The 24,015-nt window shown below is 41.3% G+C and overlaps 1 protein-coding gene across 6 annotated transcripts; it reads left to right on the top strand.

Moving 5' to 3' along the window:
• The first annotated feature begins 540 nt into the window (after positions 1 to 540).
• Positions 541 to 19,138, top strand: LOC133452607 (phosphatidylinositol 4-phosphate 5-kinase type-1 gamma-like). Of its 6 annotated transcripts, none has more exons than XR_009783267.1 (18): positions 541 to 771; positions 6,541 to 6,569; positions 6,755 to 6,844; positions 6,960 to 7,090; positions 7,188 to 7,305; positions 8,523 to 8,675; positions 9,164 to 9,463; positions 9,668 to 9,876; positions 9,956 to 10,039; positions 12,435 to 12,483; positions 12,581 to 12,665; positions 12,763 to 12,936; positions 13,216 to 13,372; positions 14,385 to 14,453; positions 14,545 to 15,088; positions 15,262 to 15,296; positions 17,522 to 17,599; positions 17,702 to 19,138. XR_009783267.1 is itself a non-coding variant. In XM_061732039.1 (18 exons), the coding sequence occupies exons 1-18, from the start codon at positions 678 to 680 to the stop codon at positions 17,702 to 17,704; spliced, it is 2,442 nt and encodes an 813-aa protein (XP_061588023.1). In that variant the 5' UTR covers positions 541 to 677; the 3' UTR covers positions 17,705 to 19,138. The 6 variants fall into 6 exon arrangements, 5 of the variants coding, with proteins under 5 accessions (XP_061588023.1, XP_061588024.1, XP_061588026.1 ...); XM_061732039.1 differs by lacking the exon at positions 15,262 to 15,296 and adding an exon at positions 15,627 to 15,701; XM_061732041.1 differs by lacking the exons at positions 541 to 771; positions 15,262 to 15,296 and adding exons at positions 6,265 to 6,348; positions 15,627 to 15,701.
• The last annotated feature ends 4,877 nt before the right edge of the window (positions 19,139 to 24,015 follow it).

The raw sequence follows: 24,015 nt of genomic DNA, 5'->3' as shown, positions 1-24,015 counted from the left end.
GATTGAATGAAAAGCACATTTTAAGGTGTTTTAGAACCCTTCATGGAACATGCATCTAAAATTTAGATGCATGTTCCATGCCATGAAGGGTTATTTTATGGCCATCATTCATGCCATTATTTAGGAGGAGTAGGGTACTACTATAAATAGCAGTAAGATCAATGTGAAACACTTTATAGGATGTTATTGCATGATGTATTTAGCTAATTATGAGCACAAACTAAATATTTTGGCTCATGGCAACACCATAAAATATGAATAATGACACAAGTAGCGGTGGAAATAATAATAAAATCTGGGGATGGTGCGGGTCGACTCGGCTGTCGTGAAGGCTGATTTATGGTCACGCGTTACACCAACGCAAAGTCTACGGCGTAGGGTACCGCGGCGACACGCACCGTACGTTGCGCCTCGCCGCGTACATTACGCCGTACCCTACGGCGTAAGCTCTGCGTCGATTTAACGCGGAACCATAATTCAGGCTTTGAGCGTGCGTGAGTGATGACGCAGAGCCGCGGAGATGATCGGAGCGTCACGGCGTCGGCAGCCACTCATTTTCAATACATTCTTGGCACATATTTACGTAACGCAGGCATGGTAGTGAACTGAATGAGCTGCAGCGTGAGGAATCGTGCATTGATCAGTCTCGTCCCCGCGGAGGGAGAAGAGTCCTGGAGATGGATGCTGGCGCTGCGGAACCCGGGGAGGATGGAGGCTGGAGCCCGGCGGCGGCCGCGGGCTTCTGCCAACAACTGGAGCTCGGGGACTACGGTTCGTATATTCCGTTCATGCAAGTCAAATGTCGTATTGGTTCGTCTTTCAAATAGCAAATAATAATAGCAAAATACGCGACTGAAGTGCCAACAGCCACGACAGGAGGAAGTAACAGCTGTTGCTGGATGTATTGCATTATAACCACATTATTCATTTTTCTCTGTGTAAGTACATGTTTATTTTTAAATTGACTATGGAAAGTCCTTGGGAAAATGTATCCCACCAAGATGGTTGAAGAAAATAATAGGGTTTCCATTAAGCTTGGCCAATGAACATTAAATTGCTTCGTTTGATCAAGGTGCCAATGTTGGACCTACTGCTGCTGTGCTTTGCGTAGCAGTGACTCACTGCAGGCTGGCACACACACAAGCTGCACAAACAGTCTCAGATGTCGTGTTGAGATGAGCTGGGTTAACAACCCTCTGTTTTTCCTGCACAAGTGTGGAGCACTTCTTCATTTCTTTGGTAACTTACACACAAAGTACTAATAATTTCTCTGTGACCAGCAGACTTACATGGTGAGCATGCATGTCAGAATTTTCACCTCCTCTCTAATCATCTTCTTATGTCAATCTGAAGATATTTTATATCATTTCATGCAAGTGTAAAAATCACTCTGGAATTCTGTGGATATGGAATGCATCCTTCTGTTACAGAAGGAAAGCAGATGTGGTCATTAGTTTGGCAGGTCCAGCAAGTTATCGTTAAATGGATGTCTGCAGGGACGACTATTCCGCCCTGAAGATTATATTTACATGCGTAGAGCTTGGAGCAATCAACAGGAATTTGGTGTCACAATAATGTCATAGCAACAGCCCACCATTTTCTCAGCTGATAAGAGATTTAATCCTCTTTACTATGACAGGCATATGCACAGACATGCTTCAACATGTACCTCTCTTATCCCTGCAGAAATATGGAATTACATAATAATAAAAGTGAGTTTTTAGTCACGGCACATTTTATTTGTGCTTTGAATTTAACACATTCAAAATAAATTGTCTTCTAGGTGACATGTTACCCACGTACACATGAGAAATACCAGAGCGAGGGTGTCCTGTGTGTTGCTTGCAGCTCAGTGACACATTATTCTGGCCTGACCCTAATCCCACAAGGCACTTGTGTGTTTTTGTGTACATGCCCTGCAGTCCTTCTCTTTGTTCCAGTGTAATCTGCAGGTTACAGGTGTGAGCGTGTTGATATCAGACAGAGATGTCTGTCTGGAGGACTGTGATAGACAGACCGACTGAAATTTTTTTGATTTATTGTCATATGTATTGAAATATAAATTACACATTTGTTTATCAATTATTTACTTCTTTAATAGTTTATTTGTTTGCAGCCGTGCCTACATATTCTACATGATGAGTGACATTATAACTCCAATATTACAGCAGGTTGTCAGTCTTTGCATTGTTGTCTGTGTTGGTAGAAGTGCATGGGTGAGGTGCATATACTGTAAAAAGAGAACTAAATAAACCTATCTGTGACATCACTCCTAGACTCAGATTCAGTCAAGTTGACTGAAAATGTGTAATGCTAAAGGTTAAGTTGCTCAAGTGATGACCGCTTAAATTTACACCATCCCTCTAAAGTCCACAACCTTAATTACGCATAGTTTTTTTGTTTGTTTTATATCATTTTATCTGATGTGCCACATAAACATTCTCCTCCCTGCACAGTTGTCATGGATGTGAAGGTGAGAGTGGCACTGTACATGGATGACTGGGTTTACTGCAGATTCCTCGCACCAGGGGGCAGCAGATCAGAGAAAAATTGTTATTGGGGCACATAACGGCTCTGGGCTTCAGAATAAATGTAAATGTAAATCTCTTTCCATCCCAGGACATGAATTCAATATTCTGTGATTATTGTACGATTATTATTATCTTTAATATTTTCTCTCTAGCTTCAGTTCAAGGCAGAGTAAGACTTTTCTCTCAACAACAGCTGAACGGACACACATCTCCCAGATTGAGAGTCCCAGCAAGCTGCACAGCAATACTACATATCTGGAGAAATGTAAATGCAGTGACTCGGGGTGTGCCTATGGGAACTGTAGAAAACAGAAATGTAGTCATGCCGAAGGCCTCCCAGTCAGTTGTGAGGAGAATCTTAAGGGGAGAACAGAAATGGGTCTTAGGGACCTTACATGCACTCATCCCACATAAATTATTTGAAACTTTTGGTGATTGGTTTAACACTGAAACCTTTCATTCCTCTCCTGAAGGCACTCAATCAGGACAGAAAATACCACCGTGTCAGCAGGGAGGGGGTCTGAGATCACTGCGGCTTCATCCGCTGTCTCACAAGCCGACTGTAGAGGATCAAAAAAATGTCCGCCCTAGAAGGCCGTCCATGTACCAGACGTCCTGAACCAAGTACGAAACCTTCACTCGGGGAGTGCTCGTCAACCCACAGCCTTGGCAGCTGCTTCCCTGCACGTTTTACATATGACCTGATTCATATTGGAGCTGCTTGAATATGAAAAAAAATCACCATCAGCTAAATCACAATTGTTTAAAATGATGTCTGAAAAATTAAAATTAAAACACTTAAATTTACACCATAAACTTACATTTTCAGACAAAACAAAAATATTCAGGCCAACTTATCAAATGCTAGTGGAACTTCTCAGATAATCCCTTAAACGTGTTTGGCCACAAACACCAGGGAGACCACAGTATTACTTAAAGTTCTGTTGCTGGCTGACAAACTGAATCTCCCTACGGGAACAATAAAGGTATTCATTCATTCATTCATTCATTCATTCATTCATTCATTCATTCATTCATTCATTCATTCATTCATTCATTCAAGAAATAACTCGTGTTTTAAACACAAAATAATCACTCGTTTATAGACGAGTGGAGTCTGAGGTGTGCACCTCATTCAGAGCACAAGACAGAATATGAAGCAAAGTCATGTTTTTTTTTCTTGATTACATTGCTTTGTGATTGTTGGCAATCAAAACTGAAATCATGACTGAAATTCATTTAATTGCACAATAGATTCAAATGACGGCCGCTCTCCCATTTAGTCCAAAAATAAAAAAATCCAAAACATTTTGATTTTGTCTCAGTCCATTTTAAATGAGCTTTGTCCCAAAGAAGGTGGTTGTGTTTCTGGGTCATGTTTCAGAAAGCTATAACATGTTCAGCCATAACTGACATTACTACTACAGGTAAAGAAAGACTCCTCGTTTTATTACAGTGCAATATTCTGCAGGTAAAACATGGCATTCTCTGCATTCGCATCAATGTTGTTGCCACCTACCTATTTTTTCAGACCAATCATTCTTTTGAAAGTACAAAGAGGACTGGCTCAGTATGAAGTAAATGGTTTCTCCGTTGCATGATAGATCTCAAACCTGCATCTGTGGCTGGCATGTAATCTGGGTTCATAGTGAGATGTGGAGGTGCTCCTGAACCCCTGCAGTGATTCATTACAGAGTCAAGCCGCTTTCTAGTGAAGTGCTGCCCGAGGGCCCAAAGATCATACGCATCCAATATTTATTTCTTCCCGTTGTTCATTGTGCACAGCACTTTTCTTTGGGTGCTCAGTCTTTTCACGATATCATGTACTGTAGTTGATGAAAGTATTTGCAATTTTATGCTGAAGAATGCTCTTCTGAAATAATTTCATAATGCAGTTTTTCATTTCAAGTGGTTCCTTCCCTTCTTTACAAGTTAAATTCGTTGTAAGTCATAATACATTTTTCATGAAAAAGTAAAATAAATAATTTTCAACATTTGATAAATTTCTGTGTAAAATACCCTGTCGACTAAATAGACTATATTCAGTTTTTCAAGCCATCAACGTGCATTTAGCAGCAATTTTGGCCTGCCTCAGTGTTGAAGGTAAAACTGCCGGGCCACGTCCCCAGGTGGGTTTGTGAGGCGAAATTCATCATAAGCTCTTTGTCTCCCTCTGGTGTTTGATGCTTTTACTGCTTCACTATTGGAGCAACTGGAATAGGTGGATTCAAAGATAGCTACACTAATTCTTCCTCATACATCTAAAAAAGGACAACTCTCTTTGAGAGTTAGTGGGGACACCTACAGGGCACAGCATTAATAGACAATTAGTCCTGCCGGGTCTGCATGTGGTAACCTCATCACAATAATATTATCACCAACAACATTTGCTGTCTGGCTAATCTGCTCTGACAATAGGTTTTACTTTCTTTGAAGCAATTTCTGTTTGACATTTGAAAGAGCGTTGAATAGAGGAACACAGCAGGGACAAGCCTTTCTTCCATTTTCATGGTGATAAATATCATTTTTCTGGATGTGAATGGTTACCTGAAAGGAGAGAACATGTGCCTTTTGAAAAAAATAAAATCATAAGATATAATTACTGGTACTGGCTTGTACACTGGACAGCACATCTGCCCATCCACACACTCTTAAGAATCAGTTGTAGTCAGTTGTAGCAATTATTACATATACATAACATAAACACTGGCAGGTAAAACTCCCCTAGTGTTAGAAAAACCTTAAGCCAAACAGTGGCAAGGAAAACTCCCCTTTAGGAGGAAGAAACCTTGAGCAGGACCTGGATCATAAGGGGGGGCCCTCCTGCCGAAGTCAGGAACTGAACCATCGACAGCTATCCATGTTTGTCTGTCGGATTTACTGATGGTTCTGCCTCCTATTTTTCTGTTGGGAATGTAAAGAACTACAAGTAGGTCTGCAATTTGAGACCCAGGTGCTTCATTGAGATAATGGCTTCATAGTTGAGGGGAACTATTGAAAGTCATAAACCAAAACTCATAGCTGTGCTGTGTCAAAGTTAAACCTCACAGCTTGGACCACAGGACTGTAATACCTTACTGTTGTCATGTTAAAACCAAACATGCTGCATAGTCACAAGAATATTCAGCAGTAAAGTATTTATGATTCTGCATTTTCTTTTTATTTACTAATCCACCACAATAGATCGCGCTATTACAAAATGTTATGTTGTTCTGTCTTGCTTTAGTGGTGCTACCATGTGGTTCAGCGTTTTCTGTGTAATTTAATATCGTTTAACGGTTTATCATCTTATCTGTCAACAGTACTTTCTTAACGTTCATACTCCTACCTGATGGTGAGCATGCTGACGTAAACAAAGCAGTTTAACGTGCTTGGAAGAATTGTGAAGTGTCTCAATGTTTTCTTAACATTCCTTTTGCTCTGTTGTCATTTAACACACACACACACACACACACACACACACACACACACACACACACACACACACACACACACACACACACACACACACACACACACACACACACACACACACACACACACACACACATGCACAGAGTCTAGCTGTGTCTCTCATGTCAGTTGGAGAGATTCTTCCCTAATCCTTCCGTCTGATTGGCCGGTAATGAGTTCTCAGCCAATGGTGGGACTCAGATTATGGGGCAAGTCAATCCAATAGAGTTGTTTTTTTCACCTTGTTACTTCAAATATATAAATCTCATTGATCCTGGAACAGAAAACCGTGCACAACCCACTGTAGGCTTCCAGGCGCGTCCTTCTTTTTTCTGAGATTTCTAAGATTTGAGCTCCTGTGGTGGTAAGTTAGACGGCAGTTTTTCAGGCGAAAGGTTAAAGGGATCTGGTGCTGTGAGAATGCAACATCAGTTCTCCTTTTCTATGGGAATCTGAGCTGATGGATCTGATCTGCATGTTGATAAACATGAGACATATTTTGATTCTGTTGTGAAGGTTTATAACGTAAATGTTTCTCCTCTGCTCTTGTCTACAGATTCAGCCAAGAAGGCTCAATTAACAGAGGTGAGAGAACATTTCACCAGTGCACCAATCTGTTTCATCAGTACCAGACGCTCCAGGACACACTGGACACAGATTTGCTCCACTCAGTATTAAGCGAGTGGTCATGCCTGATATATAGTGTGTGTATATCGTTTCAAGTAGTTAAATCACATACCGGTACACATTTGCTTCACCCTCTTTGTTAGATGCCGTCCCCGTTTGGGGTAGACCAAGCTCGCGATAAAAAGATTGGCCACAGGCGAATAGATGCCTCTGGTGAGACAACATACAAAAAGGTAGGCTTTTCTTCTTTGCATTTATTTCAGGTTTTGTCTGTAAATGTTCTCTTCACTCAACCACAGTCTGTCCGGACTCTACTTTATTGCTGTTGTCTCTGCTCACTGCCCCCAGACCACCTCTTCTGCTCTGAAGGGGGCCATCCAATTGGGTATTGGATATACCGTCGGCAACCTCAGCTCCAAGCCTGAAAGAGATGTCCTCATGCAAGACTTTTATGTAGTTGAAAGTATCTTCTTCCCAAGGTGCAGTCATGTGGTTGTGCATTAAGGCTTGTGAAATAACTGGTGTAACCTTTCACGTTCTTTTACTCCATTCATTGATCTGAATTGCTTCTTACAGTGAAGGCAGTAACCTCACTCCAGCCCACCACTACCCAGACTTCAGGTTTAAGACATATGCTCCTGTGGCCTTTCGCTACTTCAGAGAGCTCTTTGGGATCCGACCAGATGACTACTTGGTGAGACAGTCATTTTTCATGATGACTCAAAATAGTGTTTTCTAAATTATTGTGCAAGTATCCTTTTATCTGGTTAAAATGATATGAAACTAGCCAAGCCCTGTATTACTGAAGCTCCAGTATTAAGCTGTAGAGGCTAGAAAATATGTTTACATTGACAGAAAGGTCATGCCATCACTGTGGTAATAAAGATCTACTGATCAAATTGAAACAGGACAATCACCGGTGAGAAGCTTTTGTGCTTTATATATTCCCAGTTCTGAACATCCATTTAGTTAATGTTATGTTAAAATATGAAAGTATTCACCTAATTTATAAGTGAACTGATCGTCAATTTATGTGAATTTCCATCTGTAAGAATTTGACTGAAGATCAGCCAAAGAAATAGTTCTCTGCAGGTGGACTTTTAATGAATACATAAATAAATAAAAATCTGTGCACATGCAGATTCACAAAGTCATGCTGTTCAGTGTCGTGCATGTCATGCATGTCTCGCTTGCAGTAAGATCATGTTCTACCTCTGCCAGAGGGAGATTAGCTGAGGAAAGCTTTCACTTTTTTAGCTTCCAGGTAGCTACATACACTTGCTGTAATTTGTGATTTTGTTTGCATTTAATCAAATAATATACATAATGTAAACTGTACTTAAGAAACCTAAGGCCTTTGATGCTGTTGGAGTCTCTGTTTTGAGTACATTGTACTATAATAAGGTCAGAATTACTGAAAAACAGCTCTTGCTAGTTTGGACACTAATGAGCGTTCACAAAGTGAGCCAAACAGGTAATTGAGGTTAATTTGAGTGACTAATACGACATTAGTGTGTAAATATTAACCGTCTGCACATACTTAGTCCTCTAAAACATATTCTGGTTTTGGTGCTGACCAGTAATGCCACGTGATAGAGAAGTTATCTTTTTTTTTTACAAATGAAAACAATCTCTAGACATTAGTAGTAATTATAGAGAAGTATTACATTTTTGTACAAGCTACACGAAGAACAAACCTCGTTCAAAATGACTATCATAAAATGACCTGGTCAGACAGCTTATCGACTCAAAATAGGCCAAAAAAGAAAAACAAAAGAGGTTTAATCCATACTCATGGCTGCTCTATAATGAAACAGTGTTTTCAGATATTACATTACAATACATTTGTCAGGCTTGAGACAAGATAGCGGGTTCAATTCTAATCTGTTTATTTATTTTGTGTCCGTCTAGTTTTCTTTGTGCAATGAGCCGCTGATTGAGTTGACAAATCCGGGCGCGAGTGGCTCCATTTTCTATGTGACTCGTGATGATGAGTTCATCATCAAAACAGTCCAGCACAAGGAGGCTGAGTTTCTGCAGAAATTGCTCCCTGGTTACTACATGGTGAGTCAAAATTGTTACAACCGCTTAAATGTATGCTTCTCGCATTTGTGATAAAGTTGTGAACACAAGGAGAAATACCACGACACCTCTGTGAGAAATTGTCATGGTGTCGCTATTAAGCGTTTCCTACGTCTGGGAATGGGGGCGGTTGTCCACATGAGCACATGCTTAAGAGTAGCATTCAGACAGAAGCTTCTGGTCATCTTTATCTCCTTTATCCAACCCCCTGGAGTTGGCCCTCAGTCAGCTGTGACGTAAGGAGGTGGCTTTGTGATAGGAAAGAGCCGAGACTCACGATAAGTAGCCCTTAATGGGTTAAGCATGCACACATGCACACGGGTTGCTGTGAGGATTGCAGACGGGTCACGCTCTCTAGCAGGTGCATCCTATTTAGATGTTATACATTAGCCACAAGCCAAATGAAACACCAATAATCTATTATTTATTCTTTTCTTTGTCCCCGTCCGCCTTCTCAAACCCCTCTCCAGAACCTGAACCAGAACCCCCGGACTTTGCTGCCAAAGTTCTTTGGCCTGTATTGCGTCCAGTGTGGCGGCAAGAACATCAGGATTGTTGTGATGAACAATATTTTACCGCGTTCTGTTCGCATGCACCTTAAATTTGACCTGAAAGGCTCCACATACAAAAGGCGAGCGTCCAAGAAGGAAAGAGAGAAGTCCAAACCTACTTTTAAAGACCTGGATTTTCTAAGCGACGTTCCCGAGGGGCTCATTCTGGACCAGGATACACACGGAGCTTTGGTCAAAACATTACAAAGAGACTGTCTGGTGAGAGGACGAAACGAGAGGGATTGCACAAGCAGTATTTGAGTTAAATTAGAATAACAATGTTACTGTTAATTATAAACTAATTCAAAGGAATGATGAAAGCATAAAGAATATTAACTGTGGCTGCAAATCAACCATAATAAACATTTCAATTTTGGGAACATTGTTCAAAATCATCCTGAAATATGTTTCATTTCATGATAGGTTCTGGAGAGTTTTAAGATTATGGACTATAGTTTGCTGCTTGGCGTACACAACAAGACGCTAGCGGAGAAGGAGCATCAGTCCCAGGGCTCACCCACAGGAGGCGGGGATGAGAAGAAGCCTGCAGGACAGAGAGCCTTATATTCCACTGCCATGGAGTCCATACAGGGGGGGTCAACATGCAGGGACACACTGGACCATGATGATACGTGAGTCGTCCTTTCATAATAATTTCCTTCAACATCATCTCACAATCCCACACAGTGCTAACTCGTGTTCCCTGTCTAGTATGGGTGGTATTCCAGCTGTGAGTGGTAAAGGAGAACGCCTATTGCTGTTCATTGGAATCATCGACATTCTGCAGTCTTACAGGTAGACAGCCTCTTTTTTTCATTTTAAACAGCATGCTACTAAAGAAATGAATAATAATAATCCTATATAATACATATATAAAAAGGTCTAGGCCTTTCACAATGCTTTAGGATATATTTAAAATGCATCTTTGGTCTTAAATGGGAGACCCAGCTTCACAGCAAGGTTTACCTATGGAGATGTTGGTGTTTGCACTACTTTCTGTGGCACCCTAGACCTCCAGTGGGTTCTAACTGCACCTCATTCTTAATAAATAATCACATCCTCTTAGTATTTTTTTCTTTACTTTTGCTTGTTTATAACATGGATTGTTTACACTGGTCAACAATAACATAAAACCACCGCTTGTGCAAGTACTAATTGTCCTCCAAAAATAGTACTTTTCAACCAAAGCAGTTCCAGTGCTAGTTCGGTGCTCGTGCCAGACGTTTTTGCTGGTGGTGCTTTTCCACCACCAGCCGAGAGGAAAGCTCCGACTCTGTGCCAATAAAACTGGTACTAAGCCGCGCCCCAAAACCTTGCTGGGCCATAGGCAAGAAGCGCTACATCACAGCGGGGACCAGGATTATTGTAACCAACCAAAACAATGCAACCACCATATTAAAACAACCTCATTACTGTAAAATGTACATTATGGAAATTCTGGATGTACTCTTCCTGATTTTACCCATGCAATCAGAAACATGTGTACTGGGCAGAGAACATGTGACTCTAAAAGGATTTACTTCCGCCCTGAAACGTAAATGCAGATGATGTTGATAGAGGAAGTCAATTTCAGATGCCAAACAAGATCTTTAGGGCCAGGATCGTCGTCTGCACATGCTGAAATTCTATTTCCATGGCTGTTACTCTGAGAGATTTCATGCTCCTTTTTATGGATTTCCTGCTTTAGTGATGTATTAGAGGACGTAGAGTCCTGGCTCTCTGGTCCTCTCCGGCCAGTGGAAAAGCAAGCCAGTTTTCTGTAAAACCTGTTTTTAACTGGGTTGAACACCAGCACCAGCACAGATTTTCAGTTGGAACGTCTGTATGCTGTAGTGTCTGGTAGCAGGATGGTAGGAATAGATTGTTTGGACCTGTTGGTCTGTGGAGCCGGTTCTCTGTGTTGTGATTTCCTCCCATAGATGCCATCAGATCAAAATCAGATAGCTACTGTAAAGGAATGATGTTGACATGTTGGGGAGTTTTAGACAGATGGCAAGTCACAAAATAGCATTCATGAGAATGTCAGGATGCAGGTTTTTACATAAGAACATTGTACTGCAACAAGATGTGCAGTGTTTACTCGCATTACCTTTCTGTGGGTGTAATGTTATGGCTGATCGGTGTACTTTTCTCTCACGTCCGAACACAATCCTCCACAGTGACAAGGCAAAATGGGACTTTTGGAGATTACATTTTTCAAAAAAGATGAAATATCCAAATTTTGTAGTATTGAGACTCTTTATTCTGTCACTTTAAGCTGAGGTCCAGTAGTTGTCCTTGAGAAGCTTCTACTACTTGTTTAGATTCCATATGTGCTCAACTGAAAGTCTTTAATATAGTAAAGAAGTCACACTGTTGTCTATACACTCACCTGCCGCTTCATTTGCTACACCTGGTATACCTGATAAAGGTAGGGTTAGTGTTAGTGTAGGAGGCCTCACATTTGATTGTGTACGTTGGAATGAGATCCAGCATCGAGGTCGAGAGCCGACCTGGGACACCTAGTCGGTGGACATTATTTATTTACAGGTAAATAAATAATGTCAAGATACAGATCTGCAAAAAGGACAAAGAACATTTATGAGAACTCAGAATCATATTGGCTTCCTGTCTTTGGGGGAAAAACAGCATAAGAAAAAAAGTATATTTGCAGTAGCTAACAGACTCCTTAGATCGGTCTGCCCAGCCAGACTGTGTAATCCTGGACACGTCTTGGTGAGATTGATTACCTTTATCAGGTAACCAACAAGCCACATTTCACTGTGAACTGTGTCACCGGGAGTTGCACAACATTTTCAGGAGCAGAATGTGAAGGATTGGTTTGGCTTTAGAGTCTGAACCTCAGCCCAGAGTATTTATATGTGTGTTCAGGTTTACAAAACACTTGTCCTCTGACACAACCAACCTTGCCAAGAAAAGATGTGCTAGTCTTAGGGAATCAATATCCAAGATAACTCAAGTTGTCATTTCTGTAAAAACTGCTTTAACAAAGAACTACAACAAGGATTTGGATACTGGAATATATGTAAATTGTATATTTCAATCTTTCTTCATCATAAAGCTACAAAATCACTCCAAAATGTTGTGTGTATGTTCAGGGGAAAAAAGTCAATCCACTTTAAAATGAGTCAGACATGTAGAAAATGCTGAAAACTTCCTTTAACTAATTGATTTTACCTGTCTTTTCTAGACTTGTTAAGAAACTGGAGCACTCTTGGAAATCTCTCATCCATGATGGAGTGAGTGGATTTTCTAGCTGTTTGGTAAAATAATAACATACACGTCACTTAACTGTTGCAGCATAGTTACAACAATCATAACTCGCTGCCTCCACAGGACACCGTATCTGTTCACAGACCTGGTTTTTATGCCGAGAGGTTCTACAAATTCTGCAACACAATTGTCTTCAAGAAGAGTTGCTGTGAGTTTACATATCTTCATGAGACCTGTTGAATTACTAAGCCAGACATCTAACTTTGTAGGAAGAGGTCTGATTAAACCATAACCTCATTTTGCAGCGCTGCGATCGTCTCCGTCTAAGAAAGGCCGAGGGGCTCTCGCCATGTCCAAGTCCGGCGCCGGAGCCAGCTCCGCTGGGAAACGCCCCTCGCTGAATGAGGAGACCCAGGAAAACTTGGATAACCTGGAGAATCTAAGAGGAGCTCACAACTTCTCCATGCTGGACGACAATGGTACAACTCCTTGTACGCTTTATTAATGTAAATATGAAACACAGTCAGGATCTAAAAGGAGGTAAAACACCAGTAAAGAGTTATCCACAGGGTGTGTAAAGCTTTAGCACAATCAGTGCTACATCAGAAAAGGCTCACAACCTTACAAAAGGATAGAAAAGATTGTCATGGATGGAAATAGTTAAAAACATACAAGATGTGCATTTAAAAAGTTTGTAAAAACAATCAAATCATTTCATCTTCCTTGCTCATGAAAGTGTATTTCTTTATGCCACTCAGGGAGAGACCCCCCCTGCACTCCTCCTTCTTTTGAAGATGCTACCACAGCATCTATCGCCACCACTCTGTCATCCAATAACTCCTTACAGACCACCCCGTTTGATACACCAGAGCATCCACGTTACAGAAGGCAAATCCATTCACCGATTGTGTCCAGGTGAGAGTAATTGCATTTGTTCGTTAAAAAATGTGTTTGTAAAAAAAAACAACAGTTCTAGCACTTGGCACTTGGCACTTGGCATGGCAGCACCTGTGTCCAACTGGACTCACAGCTGTCTGAGCAGCACTGACTACGTTTACATGCAGTCAAAATTCGGGTTATTGCTAATATTCCGGTTACTGAAACATTTGGAATATTCTGTTTACAGGCGTGAGCAAACAGGATTATCCCTGTATACATGGTAATTAATCATTTCGGATATCCCAATCAACGTGATGACGCAATTAGCGTCATTTCCGCTTCTTCTTCCTGTATCCAAATTGAAAAACGAATGCTGCTTTGCGCAACTTTTCGCTCATCTTCTTGTAAATCTCGCTATCCCGCTACTTTCTACCGTCTACAAATGCCAAAATGTTCATATCCTTCATTACATTTATGAAGTGATTAGTCTCTTCCTCACTCCAAAAGTGTGGCGTGGTCTTGAGTTTCTCCGTGTTTATAAGAACTTCCTGGACTCAAAAGACCAGGATTCCTTGCAAGCAGAGCATGCGCAGAAAACACATTCATGTTCCGTTTGATCGGGATATCCCGTTTGGCGTTTACATGACCGAATATTCGGGTTTTAAAAGGAGTAACCCAGGGGTCATATTCAGGTTTTTAAAAACCGGAATATGAGCAAATTCAGGTTATTCAAAGGGGTTATTGGTGTTTACATGGTCGTGCAAATTCAGGTTATTGCCAATATTCGGGTTTTAAAAGGGTTATTGACTGCATGTAAACGCAGTCACTTATCCAGCTGGACCCTCCTGTGTGATTTTGTGCTTGTGTTGTTCTCTCAGATGTAAGTTGCTTTGGATAAAAGCGTCTGCTAAATGACAGTAGTAGTAGTAGTAGTAGTAGTAGTAGTAGTAGTTATAATGGTATTTGTACATTCACTATCTTGTCTCTGCTTTGATTTTTTTATGTGAGCTCTGTTGTTGACGCCCTGTGTTTTACTGTGTTCTCTCAGATCACAGAAAGAAGTGGTTGAGGTTCACGGTGAACGTCAGGACACCATCACAGTGGAGGTGGAGCTCAGGTACACACATTAGCAGGTCAACAATATTACAGTGACCTACATTTGTGTGTTAGTACTCATGGAGTGGAGCTTTCTGTTTTGCTTCATGCAGCAAAATCCCTCAGAGCACAGAGCTCACAGACATGACTTCGTCCAGCCAGCACTCACTCCATCATCAGACCTATGTGGTTGCTTCATCCACTCCCTCCTCTACCGGTCCATCATCCGCATACTCTTCCTCCACCCTTCCGCCTTCCTTTGATTCACCATCTTCCACCGCTCATCACGCTGCCCAGTCATCCTCCTCACTGTCTTCATCCATCTGTCCATCCACCAAACCGCTGACCTCTCTTGCTGCCACCCAGTCTTTCACCGTATCCTCCGCAGTCTCTCGTTCAGCAGCACAATCTGCATTTACGAGCCCAGCTCCCACCTCCTCCACCCTCCCACCCGCATCAGCGTTTACCCCTATCTGCCCCACGTCCGCACTCTCATCAGCCCAGAGCTCCTCTCACCACCTCCCATCAACGCCTCCGTCCTCCGCACCCCCGAGCCCGAGCCCGCAGCCGGCGCAGCGGGCGTTGCGCAACCAGCTTTCCGTGTCCAGCAGCCACAACTCGTTGGAAGGGGAGCTGCAGGTTTCTGACATCTACTTTGTAAGTTCCCTCCTTCATGTTTCATCGCAGTTGTTTGATTGCTGACAACATTCAAACAGAGATTGACGTTTTACTGAAAGTAAGCCCAAAGATGAATCACAGTAGCATTTCCTTCCCAGGTAGTAAAGATCACTTAGCATGTGTTTCTTTTTGATCTTCTGGGTTTTTTGCAGTGGCCCAGTCAGGACAGCGTTGTAGAGTTATGATGGTACGGAGGGCTGTGTGTGTGTATTGCGGTGTGCATGTGATATGAGAGCTGCTTTGTGTTAATTTTGTATTCTTTCTAAAGCATGCAGCTTCAGTTAGGGGTAGTTCCTGCTTTGGACTGTTTATGCAAAACGCACTCCGTTGCAGCATGTACCTTTCTCAGTCTGCATTCATGCAAACCTGTCAATGTCAGTCTGTCTTTGTTTTCTTTTTTCTACTCTATAACATCTATTCTCAATTTTCTTATTCTTCCTTTTTTCAATAATTCATCCACATTTCTTTATTTTAATTTGACCAACTGTGTGTTCATCTGTGCGTGTCCGTCCACCAGTATGCAGATGGCAGATACTGGGTGTACTCTCCAGTTCTTGGCCGTCGTAAACTTAATTCTAGCGCAAGTTACAATGTAAGTCCAGGTAGTTTCAGTCATTTTAACACTGAGAGATGCTGCATTGCTAGTAGTTGTTCCACTGGGGACCCTTTTTTTTGCAATTCTGTTTATGGATCTTCAGAAACCCCTTCAAAATAAAACTCTAATGCATTTCACAAGAGTTCACTAAAATCTGTAGAAAAAGGCACTGACTTTGAAATGTATGGTTTCTGAAGTTTCATCCTCAGCATTTATGCTTTTTTTATTATGGTGATAGTAATTTCAATGTTTGGGATCTTGGATGTGTAGTTAGCTAGCTTTAGCTTGATTTGATGTGCTTTTTTGTAGCTGATGAGCAGATTACTGTTATCTGTGTCTCTCTAATGAAGCTGCACTTTGAATAATGGGAGATCCTGAAATCAGGGCTTCAAATGTTAATAAAGGACATAAACGTCCATCCACCCATTTACACAAATGCCTCAGTATGGAGGGGATTAAATCATTCACACACTGTAAAAAGAATATTTGATTTGCATTTTAGCAGTGTTTTTTTTACTTATCATGTTAAAAGATAATTCTGGCAAAAAAAAAAGATAACTCTGTTATTATATGGTAAGGAATGTTAATGTTTATTTAGCACCAAAACATTGTGAAAAGAAACCATTTTAGAATGGATATATGTATATTCTCTTCAACTGCTAGATAAATTGATATTTTAAACCTCTAACAAGACTCAAAATGTCCTTTTACCAAAGTCATAGTGTGGAAAGGGGCTGTTAAAGACAAAACAAAGGTTATACCTTGGCATCTCTTAAAGGTTTGTCAGAACTGAAAAAATCTTGATGAGTTTTCAAGAGCAAAAGACAAAGACGTCCAGTTGCCAAGCTTTTGAGGTTCCCCATGGCCCGGACGACTGAGCGTACGCCAGCTTTTTACTGCCGTATTACGTACACAATCTGCATACAAAGGACTGTTTGTCCAGAAATCTACACCTGCTCACTTCTATGGAAGCAGAGGCCAGTAACATTCCTCCTTTTGTGTCTATTAAGAGAAGTGTTCATGAATACAGAGTCCAGTAGTGCAACATCTCTGTAACATCTTTTTTTTTTTTACACTTTATTGTACACAAACAGAGCTAAGATTACCTCAGTTTGTCTGCAGAGACCCGGTCCATAATTTAGCTTAAATTGAATGATTTTTGCTTTTTAGATCTTATCAGAGGCTTAAAAGACTAATATATTGTAATGTGGGTAATTTGTCCTCTTGGCTAACATAAAAGACCACTTTCCTGCAAATGTGCATTGTGGTCTCACTCAAAAATACTTCAGTTCACATTGTTTTGGTCAGTAACAAACGTCCACTCTCCTTACTGTTTAATAACAAGACCTAGGATTGTTTTAATCCAGAATTTCCTTTAAACTGACAAAATCTGGGAAAAACAAAGTAATTTCTTTTATATCACTTAGGGAAGATCATTCAACTTGTGTTGACAGTTGTCTTTTTCCAGTGTATAAAGATATACTTCTCATTTTACAATGAAGAAGTGTCAAAACTGGGGAAGTAACCCCTTACTAATATTTCAACTAACCACGAAGAATGGGAAACTGTTGATATGGTGACAACATAAACAAACAGCCCAAAACTGGCCTCAGATTCTCATTGTCATGTTTGTGATTCGTCTCACGAGTGTGTCACCTTCAGAGACACACACACACATACACAGTGCAGCTTTACAGCATTCGGTGTGTGTGAAACATCTTTGCAAATCTGACTCTCCAAGTCATCGCTCCTCTCCTCTTCTCTCTCCTTGTTTCCTTTCCTTCTGCCCTCTGCTGAATGTTGGTTGATCACTGCAGGCTCAGGAGGAGCAGAGCTGGGTGAACTCTCCATTCCACTGCAGCTCAGAGTCCAGAAGGGGCTCAGATGGGGAGACAGTAGGTCTACAGCTCAGTCACGCTTTCAAGGAAACCCAGTTTCCTCCTGTCCTCCCAATGTCTCGGCGCTGATAAAAATCTCTTTTCTCGTTTGTCTTTCAGTAACTCACATTGGAGACAGCAGTGATGGGTGAACTCAGAGGCCGCCTCCACATGAGAGAGCTGTGAGGTTTTAATAATAAGTCCCCGCCGGGACACTGAAGATCCGCTGCTGGATGCTGAAGCTGCATGTGATCTGCTTTGTTGAGGGCAAAGACCGAAGGTGTGAAGATGAGGATGAAGCTTTGATTCATGAGCGCGTTTTGAAACATTTAAATGAATGAACAGATGGTACAGAAGTATTAGTGCGTTAGAAAACTGAACTAAAGTTCTCGGACAATCAGCCTGGCGTCAAGAGCAAAATACAGTCACATAAGCAGCAGTGTCATTGGTCTTGATGTTCCAACCTTTATGAACTCACACAAGACCAACAAAAAGATAATGTTTAAATTCCAAAGTTGCAGAAGATATAAAAGTCAGTTGTGGAAGCAGCAAGACAGTGCAGACATCCTTCTCCCCAGCTCTGCCTATGCAATATGTGTTACTGGTGTCTTGACTCATGAATAACACCTCAGACTTACTTCATGCATTTGTTTTTCACTAGTAGCATGCCGGCTCTGTACCATTTTATTTGTAGCACTTTATCAGTGTACGTGAGTTCTTTTGAAATCCTGTGTTTTTATGTTTTATCATCAGTTATTGATTGGAAACCCACCCAAACTCAATTAATGTTTAGTGAGCAGTTAATTCTCAGTGTTCTTCTTCCTCCAGTGGTGTGTGTGGGTCCACTTTACACATTTTGATCTCACAGCGAAGGGTTTTGTTGAAATTGCCTTACTTACTAACATATTATCATAAACATTTTTTATTAAACAAAAATGAAGGTATTTTCCAGTCACATGTAGTCATTTAGAAAAAAAAGTTAAAAACACAAACACGCAAAATATTTCTGTGTGAGTGAAGAGTCAATATATTACAAAAGAACATGGGAAATAATGGAGGAAGTTATCTTTTGTAAAACGTCTGTTTGCATAAGTCTGTACGTGCACTTAAATCTCTGTGTGTGCATGTTTCTGCATGCATGTGATGTGTGACCGAGAGATACTTGTGTAAGATTTTACCGTCCTGCATATTTGTCAAAATGTGAAAAAAAGGTGTTGTTATAGACCAAAGGGGTTAAAAGCAGCTATAAGCATGTTTGCTGTGTGGAAAAGAAAAGAAAATACAAGTTGGCTCAATCTTTAATGGCACTGGATTGATCTAAACTTTCAGAATTAAACAAAGCGTGCTGAACTCAAATATACCCAGGTTGCTATAGTTTACTGAGAAAAAAAAGTATTAACTTCCATCTTTGTACCAAGGTGATACCTGCTGAAACAAGACTCATAATTATGTTTGTAATCACTATTCTACCTTGCTACTGCTGAAAATAACCAGCCTGTTTGTAGGCAACAGTATATGTAGCTTATCACTGTGAAAAATATAATAAAACGTTTATATTGTGTAAATCATATTGAGGTTTTTTTTTATAGTTGCATGTTGTTAAGATGAGCCACTAGAGGGCGCCACAGTCCTTAAAGGGACGAGATCACGAATACTGCAGTCTCCGAGTTGTGACACACACTGCTCTACGCTTTGGAACATTTACTTCTCAGTTTCGTTTTGGATTTGAATTGTGTTATCATGTCCAATGAAGATGTTTTTTTGTACCTCGAAGGCCATAAAATGAGGCTCGTATAAAGTGTACTACCCTTCTATAATACATCCAATTTCTATAATACATCCATGGTACTACCTCAAACCAACGTCACGCTGCCGTAACACCAGATTGAAGAGTCAGCATGACTTTAATTTATCAGTAGGCTACAAGCAATAATAGTGCATGCCATGAAATACGAATCAATAAAGCCTCGCAGTAAATATGCTTTTGGATTCAGTAATCCAGGATTCTTGTATAAGTATATCAATAAAAATGCATTTACACAGAAAGAGGCAAACAAGAAACACGAGTCATTAAATATACTGAAGTGAGAGGAAGGATATGTTCACCCTGAGAGTCGTGTGTGTGTGTGTGTGTGTGTGTGTGTGTGTGTGTGTGTGTGTGTGTGTGTGTGTGTGTGTGTGTGTGTGTGTGTGTGTGTGTGTGTGTGTGTGTGTGTGTGTGTTGCCACAAAGACTTCTGTGCTGTATTAGAAACAGCTGTGAATGTCAGTCATGTGACAAGCCAGGCATGTAGGGCCATGATTTAATACAAGGATCAACAGCCTCCTGAACAAAATGCAATTGATCAGGAGGTGCACACGCATAAACACGCACACACGTAGGCTATATACATACACACATAACTTCTGCTCAGTCCCAGGCTTTACCAATGATGTCCCTCAATGTTACTTTGCTGGAGGGGCATTTCCTTACAAGGTGCAGTTAACTCAGCCTTGTTTAAGATTAGTTAAAATCTAAAACATTTGGTGTACTACAAGCATTGCATCTGAAATCTGATTAAAACAAAGTGTTATTTCTTTTTCATGAAGAGTTGCATTTTTACTCATTAACTATTAAAACATTAAAGGGCTCATAAATGTACAACTGACAGTCACAAAATGAATCCAAACTTCCATCCAACAGTGCTAACCACTAAGCCACCGTGCTGCCCAAATCCAAACGTAATTTATGCAAATAAATTAAATAAATGTTTGCTTACATGCAGTGTTCTTTTTATAGATGCTTTGTATCTCACACATGAACCATCCCACTGCCATAAATCAGCTGCAAAAATATGCAGAAATCAGCATCTGGAACTTCCAGATGCTGATTTCTTCCAGACTGGAAGTGGTCTTGTTCATTGCCTTGCTGTTGTGAAATTCTAGTTTTATAAAGTTATATGTTTTATAAAGTTGTTTTAGACTCTTTTTTTCTAAAGGAGTATGTTTTCTTGAACGTTTGTTTTTTTAACGTTTGTCATCATTTGATTCCAACGTGGAAAACGAGGAGGTAATAAGAGTTTATTGCAGCTCTCTCTCAGACCCGCATGCCAGCGTGTAGCGTGTTCTCAGAGCGACCGCTAGAGGGCGCGCTAGTTATCCACATCGGCGCAATCTCATGAATGTGAGATGAATTGGAGACAATTTCTTTCTTTGTCGGTTCCCTCCTCCCTCTGTTCCCCTCTACCCCACCGCTGTCTGCTTGCATGCAGCCATCAGACACCTGTGAGTCTGAATGGGAATAATATCACTGTGATTATCCTAAAATACCCACCCACACACACACGCACACACACACACACACACACACACACACACACACACACACACACACACACACACACGTGTGCCCACACTTACACACACTCATGAACAGCTTAATTAAAACACACACACACACACACACACACACTTACACTTAAATTACCATTAACAATGTCTGATAAAATTGTCATTAAAACATCCCCATAAATAAAAACGGTGGAGTGGCAGCACCTGTATCTGAGGTGAGTGGGTCATCTCAAAGCCGAGCTTTCATCTGTTCAGAACATAAACAAATGTCTTTGTTCCTTCAAAGGAGAGAGGGGCGAAAGCCACAACAAACAGGGTGAGTGTGCAGTTTGTGCGTCTGCACGTGAAGAGAAAGGGAAGAGGTATGATTGTGAGAATGTGGAGACAGATCAAAGCTGGGGGTTTGTTTTTGAAACCCTGTGTGGGAGGTGAAGCCTCACCTACCCAGAATGCCTTGTCTCACTCCTTACAGCCCACTCAGGTTTTTAGGAGCATCACTTTACTTTTCAGCCAGCATGTTGCGCTGCCTCTTCACAAGTCATCTCCAGCTATTCTCGGGGGGTCCCAAAAAGGGCGCGATGCGACCCAGCAGTCAACCTGTCAGCAGTGTAAAGTGTGTCCCCCACACTCAGGTCTGCATGGGACTTTCAGCAGTTCCTAGCATGCAGCGATGAAATGTGTTGAGTAAAAAGTGTGCAGCGCGTTCAACACCTGAGGTCTTGGTTAGTGTCTTGGATGAAAATATGAAGTTGGATCAGAGCCCACCCCCCTGTGCCCGTGTCTCATGAAGGGATTGAAGCATCTCTTTTTAACTCAGCGTGAGAAGCTGCAGCCAGATGTCTGCCTGTCCACGCAGAGGGAATGTCGCGCCCTCTCACACACATGAAAAGCTGGGAGAGACTATCACTGTCTTCAGGCAGTGTTTATCTTTGGCAGACCGGAGAAAACAAAGCCATTGATTTCTAATCCTAGCCCCCTTCTACTGCTTCTACCCTATTGATCATCTATCCTCCCTTAATGAGATACGGGGGTGGCATGCCGATGAAGGACAAAACCTTTCCCTTACAGTGGGCTGCCCACCTTTTCAGCCCGTATTTCTCATTTGTGGAGCTTTCACTTCGTTAATGGTGCACGGGAAAATAAACTCAGCCAGGTGCTTCAGCAGAGGTGTAAAACAACAACTGAAACTGGATAATTGAGGTGAAAACATCCGCTTGATACTGTGTGATACTTTCTTCTCTCCTTGACCTATTTTTCTATCTGATAAGCAGAAACCAATTTGATTTAGCTGTTTCGTGGTAAGATTTTTCCTTCACTTGTGGTTGGAGTTAAAGGGAGAAGGTACTTCTGATATAATGTGAATGATGTATTGGTTTTTCATTTTTTGATTGAAAAGAGACAGGTTAGATTTCTGACGTTAGAAACCCTAAATTGTAGAGTCATTGCCTTGCAATGTTAATAAACAAAAAAAAGGAAAATCTCTCCTTTTCACCCTTATATTCATATTTTTCTACCGAACATGTGTGTAAAATGTCATCAATCCATTATCTATACTACTTCTTTTGAGTCAGGGGGCATGAAATTGTTTCTTAAAATTATCATTAGAATAAAACAAATTAAAACTAAAAACTAAACAGACATGGAGCTGAAGAATCTTTGAATAATCCCAGGACCTGTTCCAACCTAAATCTGGACAGACACGGTGTGAAACACGAAATTAGGGTATTGTAATCCAATTTAAGGTCTGGAGCAGCTGGATCTGGTGTTGAAAAACCCCATGATGAGCTTTGTTGTTGTCCGCAAAACTATTTGCCAGATGAATGACATCATAGTGGCGTTAACTTTCTGATGGGGGAGGTCACAGCAGCTCATAGATGAGTTGGGTCACTTCTGATGTCTGATCAAGTCTATGTCTCTGAGCTGTTGTAGAGCAACCCATAGAGCTTTCAGAGAATTAAAGCCAGGTCCTGTCTTGCAAAAATATCACTTTGCATGCAGAACTTCATAGAAAATGGATCATTTTGGATGCATGTCACTGCAGAAATGGCACACAGGTGACGTCTCTAGCTAAAATTTGACAATGGCTGAAACAGAAGTCATTAATAGCTGGCTAATGGTCGTCAGATGCTACCTGTCCAACAGCGGCAGCGGCAGGGGAGGCGGGGGAGAGAGAGCCAAGACACAAGTGACTAGCCAGCATAATGAAAGGAACATGGCCTGCCAACATAGGCAGCTGCTTCTCTAGTGGGACTGAGTGTGTGTGTGTGTGTGTGTGTGTGTGTGTGTGTGTGTGTGTGTGTGTGTGTGTGTGTGTGTGTGTGTGTGTGTGTGTGTGTGTGTGTGTGTGTGTGTGTGTGTGTGTGTGTGTGTTTCAGGTATTTTGTGATTACCCAAATGTGTTTAGTTAGTCACAATATAGAGATGTTGGAAGCAGGCACAGTATTCATGATTCATCTTTAAAGTGAAGAACTGCTGTAAAGATCTTGTCAAAGACACACTCAAGGAAATCAGTGAAACTGTGTGTGTGTGCAGATTAAATATAACACATTTTTCCTAATTTTCCTGTGCTCTTTCCTCCACTGTATTTGTCACCAGCAGCATTTAGAAATGCAACCACACACACACATACACAGACATGCACACATATACATACTGAGCACTCATGAACTTACACACATACACTGGGATAGACACACACACACAAGGACAACCGTGGGAATGCCTGAGGCCTTACGTCTGTTATTGAGGTGGTGCTTTTAATCCTGAAACAAATCTAGACTTTGTGTTGTTTGCCTCCGTCTTAGTGTGAGCGAGCGTGCCCGTGCAGAAAGCTCGGCCTCGCACCCATTAGACCACGGCCGGCCGCACAGCAAAGACACCCCACCGCCACTCCCACATGGAAACGCGGGCAGGATTAGCCAGTGCTATACCCACCCTAATCTGGGGACAAAAACCCACAATGACCCCCCACTGAGACACGGAGACAGAGGTTCAATCTGATCTGGCTTCTCAATATAAGCAAAGTGTCTTTTGGAGTTAAAGTGACTGCTGCTCGCTCTACCATCAGTCAGTGTGGATTCAGCGCTCAGCTGTCTCCTAATATCA

This window comes from Cololabis saira, chromosome 10 (assembly GCF_033807715.1).
Source record: "Cololabis saira isolate AMF1-May2022 chromosome 10, fColSai1.1, whole genome shotgun sequence".
NCBI classification, from domain to species: Eukaryota; Metazoa; Chordata; class Actinopteri; order Beloniformes; family Belonidae; genus Cololabis; species Cololabis saira.
This window is presented reverse-complemented; position numbering and strand designations above follow the sequence as displayed.